This window comes from Macrobrachium nipponense, chromosome 47, assembly GCF_015104395.2.
Source record: "Macrobrachium nipponense isolate FS-2020 chromosome 47, ASM1510439v2, whole genome shotgun sequence".
NCBI lineage: Eukaryota > Metazoa > Arthropoda > Malacostraca > Decapoda > Palaemonidae > Macrobrachium > Macrobrachium nipponense.
This window is the reverse complement of record NC_087222.1, coordinates 33,783,721-33,796,220: the sequence shown is the minus strand read 5'-3', so window position 1 is coordinate 33,796,220 and position 12,500 is coordinate 33,783,721. Positions and strand designations below refer to the sequence as shown.

General features: G+C 37.1%; 1 protein-coding gene across 3 annotated transcripts in view; it reads left to right on the top strand.

Annotated features, from left to right (window-relative positions):
• The window catches only part of LOC135204855 (sushi, von Willebrand factor type A, EGF and pentraxin domain-containing protein 1-like), a 61,081-nt gene that overhangs the window by 2,324 nt on the left and 46,257 nt on the right, over positions 1–12,500 (top strand). For all 3 annotated transcript variants that reach the window (XM_064235068.1, XM_064235066.1, XM_064235067.1), the window contains exons 2-3: positions 3,790–3,877; positions 9,209–9,236. In XM_064235068.1, the coding sequence (XP_064091138.1) occupies positions 3,797–3,877; positions 9,209–9,236 (109 nt within the window). In that variant the 5' untranslated portion in view covers positions 3,790–3,796. The remainder of the gene's footprint in view (positions 1–3,789; positions 3,878–9,208; positions 9,237–12,500) is intronic.

Here is a 12,500-nt window from a genome sequence, read left to right as displayed (position 1 = left end):
ATAATTATAATTCTCTCTCTCTCTCCCTCTCTCTCTCTCTGTCTCTGTCTCTCTCTCTATCAAAAGCAATTCTAAATAATTATAATTCTCTCTCTCTCTCTCGCTCTCTCTCTCTCTCTCTCTCTCTCTCTCTCTCTCTCTCTCTCTCTATTATGTGAATATTATATAAAATTGTTTATGTAATATTCACATATTAGAACCATATGACCAAAAATACGAAGTAAATTAATTATGCGTCTTAAAAAAAGTAATTCTTTACTCCACTGCATCCAGATATATATGAATTTTAACATTACTATTTGTATTATATAAAAGGACGAGCTCTTGCTCATAAGGGCAGCCCGTATATAGGATTGGTTACTAACAGCAGCTTAGATATTTCGGTATATTTTTACTTAAAGGTCGTTTGTAGTATGTACGGGAATTATACTCTCTCTCTCTCTCTCTCTCTCTCTCTCTCTCTCTCTCTCTCTCTCTCTCTCTCTCTCTCTCTCTCTCTCTCCTCCCCTTCCTCAAAAACAATTCTAAATAATTATAATTCTCTCTCTCTATCTATCTCTCAAAAACAATTCTGAATATTATAATTCTCTCTCAAAAACAATTCTTAAAAGTATAATCTCTCTCTCTCTCTCTGTCAAAAACAATTCTAAATAATTATAATTCTCTCTCTCTCTTTCCCCTTTCCAAACCCAAAACAAAAGACTAATGCCTTTTTTTCTGAGGCGTTACGCTATACCGTCCGTGCGTAACTTGTGTTAGCACGGCGCATTTCAGAAAAATGGCGTAACATGTCGTACACGACGAGAACCACACCTGTTTTTAATTTTTTCTTTTTTGTAAATTCTTTTGTTTTGTCTGACCAGTCGCTGGGCTACTCTGCCCCTGTCAAGGATTTTTGGGTGAAGTGGGCCACGCCCTTCTGTCTTCTCTCTCTTTTTTTTTTTTTTTTTTTTTTTTTTTTTTTTTTTTTTTTTTTTTTTTTTTTTTTTTATACACGCGCCCACGTGACACGCCCATCTATCTATACGGAGATTTCAACGCGCGAATATTCAGTCTTCTATAGTTTATTCTGTTTTCTTTTTTAAGGTCTCTCTCTCTCTCTCTCTCTCTCTCTCTCTCTCTCTCTCTCTCTCTCTCTCTCTCTCTCTCTCCATCAAAAGGAGGATTACTAAATTACTCTCTCCCTCTCTCTCTCTCTCTCCAAAATTAGTTCTTAATAATTATACATTCTCTCTCTCTCTCTCTCTCTCTCCAAAATTAGTTCTTAATAATTATACATTCTCTCTCTCTCTCCAAACAATTCTAAATAATCAAACTCTCCATCAAAAGCAATTCTTCTCCATCTAATTCAATTCTTAATAATTATACATTCTCTCAAAACAATTCTAAATAATTATACTCTCTCTCTCTCTCCACCAAAAGCAATTCTTAATAATTATACACACGCTCTCTCTCTCTCCATCAAATTCAATTCTTAATAATTATACATTCTCTCAAAACAATTCTAACTAATTATACTCTCTCTCTCCACTAAAAGCAATTCTTAATAATTATACTCTCTGTCTCTCTCTCTCTCCATCAAAAGCAAATCTAAATAATTACGCACACTCTCTCTTTTAGCTTAAGAGATTTTACAAGTAACGCCCTTCAGAGAGAGAGAGAGCTAGCATTTTTTTTTATTATAAATATCCCAAGTGATTTTGTATTTAATGTGATTAATTTTTAAGATTCTCTCTCTCTCTCTCTCTCTCTGACGATACTCGTTCGATTTCTGTATCAAAAGAGACACGATTTCCTTAATGCCTTATTATCTGCCCACGTGCCCATATATATATACCCACAAATACCTATGGGTATTAATTTGACCTTGATTTCTAGAGAGAAAGGGGATTTGTCCTTTGTAATCCCGTCGGCCGGAAGGGATTATTAAAGGTAATCCCTTCTTCCGTGTATATATAGCGGTACTTGGCAACTCTCGTCAATCTACCGTATTGACCCGTAGTTAACCGGAAACTCTCTCTCTCTCTCTCAGGAAATCCTATTTCTCTCTCTTTCTCTCTTTCTTTCAGGAAACCCCTTTTTTCTCTCTCTTTCTCTCAGGAAATCCTCTCTCTCCCTCTCTAACGGAAAATGGAACTATCGTTTATCTATTGTTTTTTTAAGACGTACACCCGTCAATTAGACGTAACGCGTCGCCAGAAAAAAGGCGTCCGATGCGTTACGCATTGACGCAAGACCGCGATACGCCGATACTCGTGACCTACTTCCGGATGGGATCAGATTAATAATAATCTTCGTAATTGGTTCATGCGGTGTGATCCGCGCGCCGTCGCCATCTTGGAATTTGGGAACGCAGAAATTATTCCGCCGTATTGGGAATTCCGTGCGCGATAGCTGGTGCATTTTGGGAGATTAATGAAGCCTTTTTTGAAGTTATGACGTAATTAGAAAGAATCCATTCGATCTGTAAGGTGTTAACGGCCTTTATCGACACGCGGTTAAGGTAGTTGGGTCTAACCATGCCGAAGGTTTCGTCAATCTGTGCTATAGGCCTATCTTGGGACTATCTGTCCGTCGCTTTCCCACATTCCTGGTACTATAATGGTAGCGTCAGGGTCGGTCTCTCTCTCTCTCTCTCTCTCTCTCTCTCTCTCTCTCTGTGTGTGTGTGTGTGTGTGCCGCTTATAAGCGCAGAGCTAGACCGATGCTCTACCTGAAGTCGAAAAAAGCCGCCGCCCCTGAGGTGCCTGTCTGTCCTACATCTCTCTCTCTCTTTCCTGTGCTACCCCGTGCCTGGGCATTTTCCAGGTAAACCCAAAGGTATCGTAATGCCCCACAACAGGATCTTCCGTATGTGGGTCTCCCGCCTTTGTGAGTCACTGTACCGATGGAGCAATGTCGGCACAGTTCAACGTCGACTTTTCTTAAACATATTCGTGTTTATTCGTTCCTGTAAGCCTCCCCGGGGTGGATATTATACAGTATATTATTTCAGAGTAATCGTACTATCTTGATATACGCTATCTCATAACCAGGCGCCTCAGAAGACGTGAATATTTCGGTACGAATTCGCGTCTGACTGTACGATGGGAACAATGGCGGCGCAGTTCAGCGTCGACTTTTCGTAAATATATTCGCGTTTATTCGTTCCTGTAAGTCTCTTCGGGGGTGAATTTAATACAGTATATTATTTTACAGGAACAGCACTGTCTTAATATACGTTATTTCATAACCAGGCGTCTCGGAACACGTGAATATTTCGGTACGAATTCGCTACGAGTTCGCGTCTTACTCGCTGTATGATGGAAGCAATGTTGGCGCCGTTCAACGTCGACTTTTCGTAAACATATTCGCGTTTAGTCGTTGATGTATGTCTCCCCTGGGGGAATATTATATAGTATATTATTTCAGAGAAACTGGACTCTCTTAATGTACGTCATCTCATAACCAGGCGCCTCGGAGCACGTGAATATTTCGGTACGAATTCCGACGGTCGGAAATGACCGACACGGCCGCATCATCTGCATAACGGTCTCCCCGATAGAGAAGGGGCGGCGGCGCGTTCATTTAGCCTGCTCAGGCCGCGTTCCTTCGCCTCCGTCAACAAAGGCTGGTCATGGAATCTCGCACCGAAATTTTTTTTTTTTTTTTTTTTTTGACGTCATATTCTTCACATTCTTCGTATTTTACGGTTCCTAATATTATCCACATTGATGTTAGATTATGTCAGTTATGTTATATTGTGTTTTTGACATTTTGTTAATGGTTTTTTTTTCTATTTTTTTGCAGTTAAATAATGATTCGTTTACGGGGGTTATTAGGGGCGCTGCTCGTCGTATTAGCGCTCTCCCAAACTGGCGCCGCGCAGCTTATACAGGTAAGTCTAAGGATTAGTGGTTTATTTACTTATTTACATGTTTATTGATATGTTTTACCTGAAATGAGGAGTTTTATGCTCTCTCTCTCTCTCTCTCTCTCTCTCTCTCTCTCTCTCTCTCTCTCTCTCTCTCTCTCTCAGAGAATGTATAGGCCTAGTGACTATACTACCTACATGTTCGTACTATATGAAGTTGGTGTCCTTGGCCAGTTTGGGTCCAGCTTTGGCTTGGTCCAGAGAGAGAGAGAGAGAGAGAGAGAGAGAGAGAGAGAGAGAGAGAGAGAGAGAGAGAGTGCATGGACAGACCACCACAAGAATTTCCAACATGAGGTCACGGTTGGATTTCCTTCAGCTCTCTCTCTCTCTCTCTCTCTCTTCTCTCTCTCTCTCTCTCTTGAAAATCACTCACACAGTCTGTCTGTCTGTCTGTCTCTCCTGGTAGATGTATAATTGAAGTATTTTGGGCTGGAATGTATATTTGGCTTATTTTGACTCAGAGTTGTATATTTTTTCGTGTTTTAGACTCCCAGTTGTATATTGTAGTACATTTTTGTCTCTTATATGTATATTTTGCCTTCTTTTGGCTCTGTGAGATGTATATTTCGGCGTGTTTAGGCTCAAATGTAGTTATTTTGGCATTTTTGGTTCTCAGGTGTATATTCGGCTTCTCTTGGACCCTGGGAAGTATATTTTGGCATGTTTTGGCCTCATGGACTCTCACGTGTATATTTAAGGTTTCTTTTGGCCTCTAAGATGTATATTTTGGCTTGTTTTGACTCGTGTATATTTTGACTTGTTTTATCCTTGTGTATATTTTGGCTTGTATTAGTCTCGTGTGTATATTTTGGCTGCTTGGATGTATGTCCGTGAAGTTTTTGGGTCTCTTGAATGTATATTTGTGCTTGTTTTGTCGTGTTAGATGTATATTTTAAAGTATTTTGGACTGGAATGTATATGCTGGCTTATTTTGGACTCCCATGTGTATATTTAAGTGTATATTCTGAGGTATTGTTGACTATTTTCTGTATATTCTGAGGTATTTTAGGCCATGAGGTGTATATTTGAAGTATTTTTCCTTTTTAGATGTATATTTGAAGTATTTTTCTCTTTTAAATGTATATTTGAAGTATTTATCTCTTTTATATGTATATTTGAAGTATTTTTCTCTTTTAGAAGTATATTTGAAATATTTTTCTCTTTTAAATGTATATTTGAAGTATTTTCTCTTTTAATTGTATATTTTGGCTTGATTTGACCTTTCAGGTGTATATTCTTGCTTATTTTTAGCCACTAGGTTTTGAACAAGGTGAATATTTAACTTTTTTTTATAGAGTTGTAGGCCTACTGTTTGTTTTTCTGTGTTTATTTAGGCCTAAGGGTCGTTTTTCCAGTATATTTGACCCAAATTGTTAGTTTTTAGCGGGTTGGCCCCATATTTGGTTCTCTCTCTCTCTCTCTCTCTCTCTCTCTCTCTCTCTCTCTCTCTCTCTCTCTCTCTCTCTCTCTCAGTTTGAAGGACACATTAAAAGTATAGGCCTATAGTTCCATGTCTTGAGTGATGGCTCTCTCTCTCTCTCTCTCTCTCTCTCTCTCTCTCTCTCTCTCTATCGTCGGAAGTGCCTCTCTCTTTCTCTCTATCTCTCTCTCACCCGCGGAAGAGTTCCCACAATCTTAACGGTCCAGCTCGACGAAAATATTCGAGAGAGAGAGAGAGAGAGAGAGAGAGAGAGAGAGAGAGAGAGAGAGAGACGGCATATAAGAATGCTCTATATGATTACTCCTATATAGTACTATAGAACCAGATAGCGTCTTCTTCCATGGCACTTTTGTGTCTGTGTGTGTGTGTGTGCGCGTATGTGTATGTCTGTGTATAGCTTCCGGTATGGGGAACCTAGTGTAGATGTTGTGGGTGGGGAAGGGGTTATAGGAGTGGGGGTAGTATAATCAAGTGGTTTGCTCTATCGGACATTGGCCCCTTACAACCATCTCAGCCCACCTCTATAATTTGAAGTTCTTTATATTTTTTCTATTATTATTTTTTACCGTTTTACATTACTGTCTTTTTATTCTTTATAATTCTCCCAGGCGTTGAGCTCTTTTCATCCTGTAGATGATACAGATCTAAATTGACTGTAGCTTTACAGTTATAAGTATTCTTATACCTCTGAGGTTCGTGAGTAGTGTCTCTGGTATGATACAAGTATTAAATGACTTTTTGATATTAGCTTCAATTACTCAGTCAGAATTGCATTTATACCTGTATGGTACGGGTCATAAATTGGGCAGCCATTATTATAACCTTATTTTAGCCTGTACCTGTATGATACGAATCACAAATTTAGAAACTTTATTATAACCTTTTTCTTTTATTATATACATGTAGATACGGTTGTAAGTTATGCAGCTATATTATAGACCAGTTTTCATCCAATACCTGAAAATTGGGTAGCCATATTAAATCTTAATTATATCTTATACCTGTATGATACAAGTCTCAAATTATACAGTCACATTTTTACCATTTAAACCTATACCTGTATAATACGCGTTACCAATTAGACATCCTGATATAATTTTAAATACTTTATTTTAGCAATTATACAATCAATATCATACAGATTCATATCCATACTAATACCTGTATGATACATGTATTTCGTACCTGTAATATACCTCGCACAAATAATAATAGGAATATTCAACTATCCACTTATCGGCGTTCCGAAGAATTCTGCAGCTATACAGTTACTCAAACATCAGTCATTTCAGACCAGTTCATCCGTCACGCGTGACTGTAACCTATAAGCTATTGACAGGGACCCACAGACTGTGAATGCAGTTGTTCTCTGGACCGGAAATTTGCATATGGGAACACATAAGAAGCGGGTGGAGGGGAGGGATGTTCGGTTTAAACCGTTTCAAGTTGGTAAATAGGAATTTGGGCCTTAACTAAACAGATACTTATTCATATATTTCTATATTATATATTATATTTATGTATTATATATTAAACTTCAGTTAAGCTGGTCACCATCCCGGATACTGACCAGACCTAACGTTATGTATATACTATACATTACTGACTCACTGATATTAATGCAGATAACAGCTATTTATGTCAGGCAAAACACTTTACTTTCTCTGGTGAAAGCACTGATGACGTCACTACTCGTTTATATTTGTTCCTGGGTAGCATACCCACCCATGCCCACCCTCCATACCCGCCTATACCCATCCCCCTTATCCATTTATACCCACCCCCACTCCCCCAACTATGGATGAAAGTGTTGTGGTGTCAAATATAGAATTATTTTTATTTCTAAGATGTGACCTGTACCGAACCAGATCGAACCAGTTGACAGATATTACTAGGAAAGATTAATAACCGGTTTTTTTTTATTGCAGTTGTAAGTTGTAATTGTGTTATGGAGAATGTTATAGTATAGTTATTTAAACAGATGTTGTGGTAACAGTCACATGTGCGTTGGTCAATTGAGTTACATATAAAAATTAACATTTCCCTTTCGACTGTGGCAACATCTGGCACTGATCTATTGTTGCCAGATTGTGTGTCGTACGTTTTTAAGTTTAATTACTTTTTATTTTTAATAAATTATTATATATTTATATCAGTAAGATGTCTGATGGAAAGCATATTACGTCCTTCAAGAAGTATATATTGGTTTAGAAATCTTCTGAGAGAGAGAGAGAGAGAGAGAGAGAGAGAGAGAGAGAGAGAGACTTTCATTTACCAGCGCGTGACTCTCCCAAGGTCTACCGTAGCACCGCCACAAGGCAACCCGGAAAGGTCACACATTAGCTGTTTCTTCCTTAAGTCAGGGTTGTGTAGAATATACATATATATATATATATATATATATATATATATATATATATATATATGCTTAAAAAATCACAGTAGATGCACGTGACTTCATAAATAAGCGAATACCACGGGAAAATGATAGTCAGAAATACCCAAGGACTTTTGTAGATGTGGCATGGAAAAGAGCTAGAAAAACATTTTATTCAACTAATGACAAACTTGAATTTAGTAAGCATAACATTCTAAAATTACCTTATGATGAAAGGTTTTTAGATATTCCTAGAATTTTAAAGCTTTTTAACATAAATGTTGTTTTCAGTATATTAATGTCAAGAGTTTAGTAATCAAAATTCTCCTAAAGATCTTCCAGGCTGCATATATGAAATTCCTTGCAAAAAGTGTGATAAAGTCTATTACGGACAGACCAGAAAATCTCTTTCACAGCGTCTTAAGCAACATCAATATTCTGTGAGAACTGGCAAATATCGAATGCATTATTTGTACATATGAGAGATTTAGACCATCCTATTAACTGAGTCAAGCAAGAGCCTTAGTCCCATGTAATGACAGTTAAAAGGAATATCATTGAATCTTGTTTTATCAGTCAAATAATAGAAATGTTCTAAATTTAAGTCTTGGGTTTTAGTTTAAACTTGATGCTTTCATAATTAAAAAAAGTTGTAGATAATATAAGCAACAAAATTAATATATTTAGTTTTTACATGTTTTGGACTGTAAAGATACTTTGTAATTTCGGTTAGGGTCAGAATCTGTTTAAGTTTGTGACCGTGTGATATCCGATAATCCTGGATTATCCCTTTTATTTTTTACCCTTTTCCCTTTTGATAATTAACCATCTGTATTCCTGATCTTGTTTGTACCTGAGGCCTTCCTCTCCAATTGTACTTTTAGTAGGTCCTTGACGATGTTCTGAATAAGACGAAAGCGCTTGGATTTCTGCTATCCTTTTCACGTGGTATTTTGCTTATACATATATTACAGTATTATATATATATATATATATATATATATATATATATATATATATATAAATTATATATGAGGCTGCGACCAACTGCAGTCGACTGACCCCCACCCTGACCTTTCACTAAAGAAAGTCTGTAGAGAGATAAGGAGAGAAAGTGCTATCTTGGTCAGGTTAGGAGTTCAAGCTCTTTGAAGAGATGGATATCAGGTCATCTCTTGGGTCACCTTAGGTCACGATAGATCTCACCTTTTTTTATGGCGTGGGTCACTCACACAGAGGGGTGTTAACCGCCCGTGTCAGTTTTTATAGCTACGGGTCAGGCCAGGTCACTCCATATCACCTTTTATGGCTTTGGGTCACCCCAGGGTCATCTCAGGTCAGCCCAGGCCACCTCCAGGAGATCCTGGTTGTAAAGGAGATAAGAGAGAGTGTGTCGGAGAGTAAACAGGTTTAATTGATTGTCCTTTCATCTGTTTGTTGGATATTTTACTAACTGACTGTTTTTATTCTTTTACAGGAAGAGGATCTCTTCAACTGCCCTGATGGTGAGTAAATATATTCTTTCCAGTATATGAGAGAGAGAGAGAGAGAGAGAGAGAGAGAGAGAGAGAGAGAGAGAGAGAGAGAGAGTAACTTTAGCCATAAGCCCAAAATCATAATAATTATAGTACTATATAACCATTAGTACTAGTCTACTTAAATCAGTAGCCTTCTAAGTAGCAGTAGCGTCAGTTTTAGTACTAAAAGTAGTCGTAATGATACTAATAATAATAGCTATAATACTAGAAAATAACTATTTATATATATTTTATTCGCAAAATATTAAATAAAGTCGTAGGATTGTGCCAAATCTATATACAGAGGCTTGTAGACCTATACAAGTGGGTGTCCGCGCTGGATTTGGGCAACGCTTGGCAACGCTGCATTTTTTCGGGCAGTTATAGACAGACCCACTGGTTGCTTACCTGAGAGAGAGAGAGAGAAGAGAGAGAGAGAGAGAGAGAGAGAGAGAAGATCTTTCTTGAGTGACCGTATCCAACCTGGAGAGAGAGAGAGAGAGAGAGAGAGAGAGAGAGAGAGAGAGAGAGAGCGTATCCAACCTGTAGTTGCTTTGAAATGTCTATATAGGCCTATAGGCCTAGTCGTGTATAACTTTTCATGTATAAATGACAGCATTTTTTGGGATAAATTATTCTTATATACTAATAATATTCGTCGTATAATTATATAATTGATATAATGAATAATTTTAAAGATATTTAATTTTTATGTATAATTTGGATTAATTCTCCAAAATACGTTTAGAAAAGTTATTATTTTTCGAAAAGATAAAATAAAATATTTATCGTGCATTGTCTTGCAAGTCATCGTAAATATAACTATATATATATATATAATATATATATATATATATATATTATATATATATATATAGTACAATCTTGACTTATAACGACAAACATATTAAAGGCAGCGTCATGATTATGATAATTTATCAATCGCGTGTCAACTCAATATTATTTCGTAAGAATTTTATAACGAAACGATATTAATATGATAAAAGAATTAAAATAAAATCAAATTTTTTGAGCAAAAAAAAAATCATCACTATTCAATCAAATGGCGACGTCTGGCACCAGCCGACTCTCCCACAGAGCCCAGGTAACTGTAAAGGCAGTTGCCAGTTATGTATTTTTTTATTATTATTGTTCTTTAATATTACGCGTTAGATTAATCGTATTTATATATATGATAAGATATCATCCTTCAGGATGCGTAGGATACTAGGATATGGTAATCCCTCCCCTCCCCCCTCTCTCTCTCTCTCTCCCTTTGTGAGAGAGAGAGAGCTGGTGGTGGAGCGGCTGACTACAACCAGTGGACGTGATGGAATGGCTGAAGGAACTTTTTTTTTCTCTCTATTTTCTTTAATAGAGCCTGGACCTGCTCTCCGCGTCTCTCTCTCTCTCTCTCTCTCTCTCACAGTCAGGTGCGGCGTTAACCGTTAAACGCACCAATCTGGTAAGCTATAGACCGATGCACGGTAGCGTCGAGATTGCTACGGTGAAAAAGCAAAACGAAACGAAACGAGAGAGAGAGAGAGAGTTAATAAACACAGTATGCTTTAAGAACCACAAAAAGGGTCTCTATTGTATAAAGTTGAAGGTCTCTACCCTCTACCCGGAAAGAGCTTTCTTGAACTAGTCCCAATACGGTGCAGTTGTATTTTATGCAACAAAAGACTGTATTTTTGTATTTTAAATACAAATACATTTACAGTAGTATTAATATAACGATAAAATGCGCAGTTCCAGTCGTTATTTTGGCGAAGTTACGAAGAATTAGCGAAGAGTGATGAACGAAGGAACAATGGGTTGCCCGCATATGTATAGCTATATAGCTGTCCACCTGCTTGGGTCCTCTCTCTCTCTCTCTCTCTCTCTCTCTCTCTCTCTCTCTCTCTCTCTGGGAAATGTATTTACGCATACAGGAATGTATGAAACAATAGATATCAGGATAATTTATTTATATATATATAAAAAGACACATGTTTCTTGATAGGAGAGGGAGAGGCTCATATGAGTCTAGGATTATGATTAGTCACTCTCTTTCTCTTTCTCCGTCTTCCTGCCCCCATACCCTTCACGGGGCCTCTTGAATATATAGATACCCACGCTGCCCAAAAGAAAGGAATCCTCCTCCTCCTCAACCCTCTTATTATTATTCCTTAAGGTCTCCGCCTTGTCCTAGGCAGCTGAACAGACAGACGCCATGCGTCCCTATGGCGAGAACTACAAATGCTTGGGATGGGTAATTGAACTCTTTCTTGTGATACAAAATGTTTTTTTTTTTCGAATTACGTCGAAAATATTAGATTTTATATAAATATATGACATTAATAAACGTTATATTTTGTTGTTTGTTATAGTTTCGTCGGTATTTATCATATTCTTTGTCGAAAATAGCTTAAGAATAGTTAATGTTTGGCCGTGTACCTGACCTCTCGTTGTCTTAGGATGCGTAACGAACTCTTTCTTGTGGTCCAAAATGTTTTTTTTTTCGAATTACGTCGAGAATATTCGATTTTATGTAGATATACGACATTAATAAACGTTATTCTTTGTTGTTAGTTATAGATTTCGTCGTTATTCATCATATTCTTTATAAAAACGGCTTAAGAATAGCGAGTGGTCGGTCGTGTACTTGAGCTTCCGTAGTCTTGGTATGCGGTAATTGAGCTCTCTTTCTCGTGGTCAAAAATGTCTGTTTTTTTCGAATTACGCCAAGAATATTCGATTTTGTATAGATATACGACATATAAGAAACGTTATTTTTTGTTGTTTGTTATAGATTTTGTCGTTATATTTTATATTCTTGATGCAAATAGCCTAAGAATAGGTGGTGGTTGACCGTGTACGTGAGCTTCTTTTTTTTTTTTTTGTAGTCCTTCGGGATTGCGTAATCGAAGCTCTCTTTCCGCGATGGTCCCAAACAATGTTGTTTTTTTTTTTTTTCTTTTCGAATTACGTCAAGAATATTAGAGTTTGTACAGATATAAGACATATAATAAACGTTATTTTTTGTTGTTAGTAATAGATTTTATCGTTATTCGTCATATTCTTTACAAGAACAGCCTAAGAATAGCGAGTGGTCAGTCAGGTACTCGAACCCATCGAAGAAGCAACATGGCGGGCACCGTATGTTGACAACTTACAAGACGAACGAACTTACCATTGTTATTGTTTAAAAAAAATAATCCGTAATTTATGCAAATTACATTTAAAAATGATTGGTAATATATGCAAATC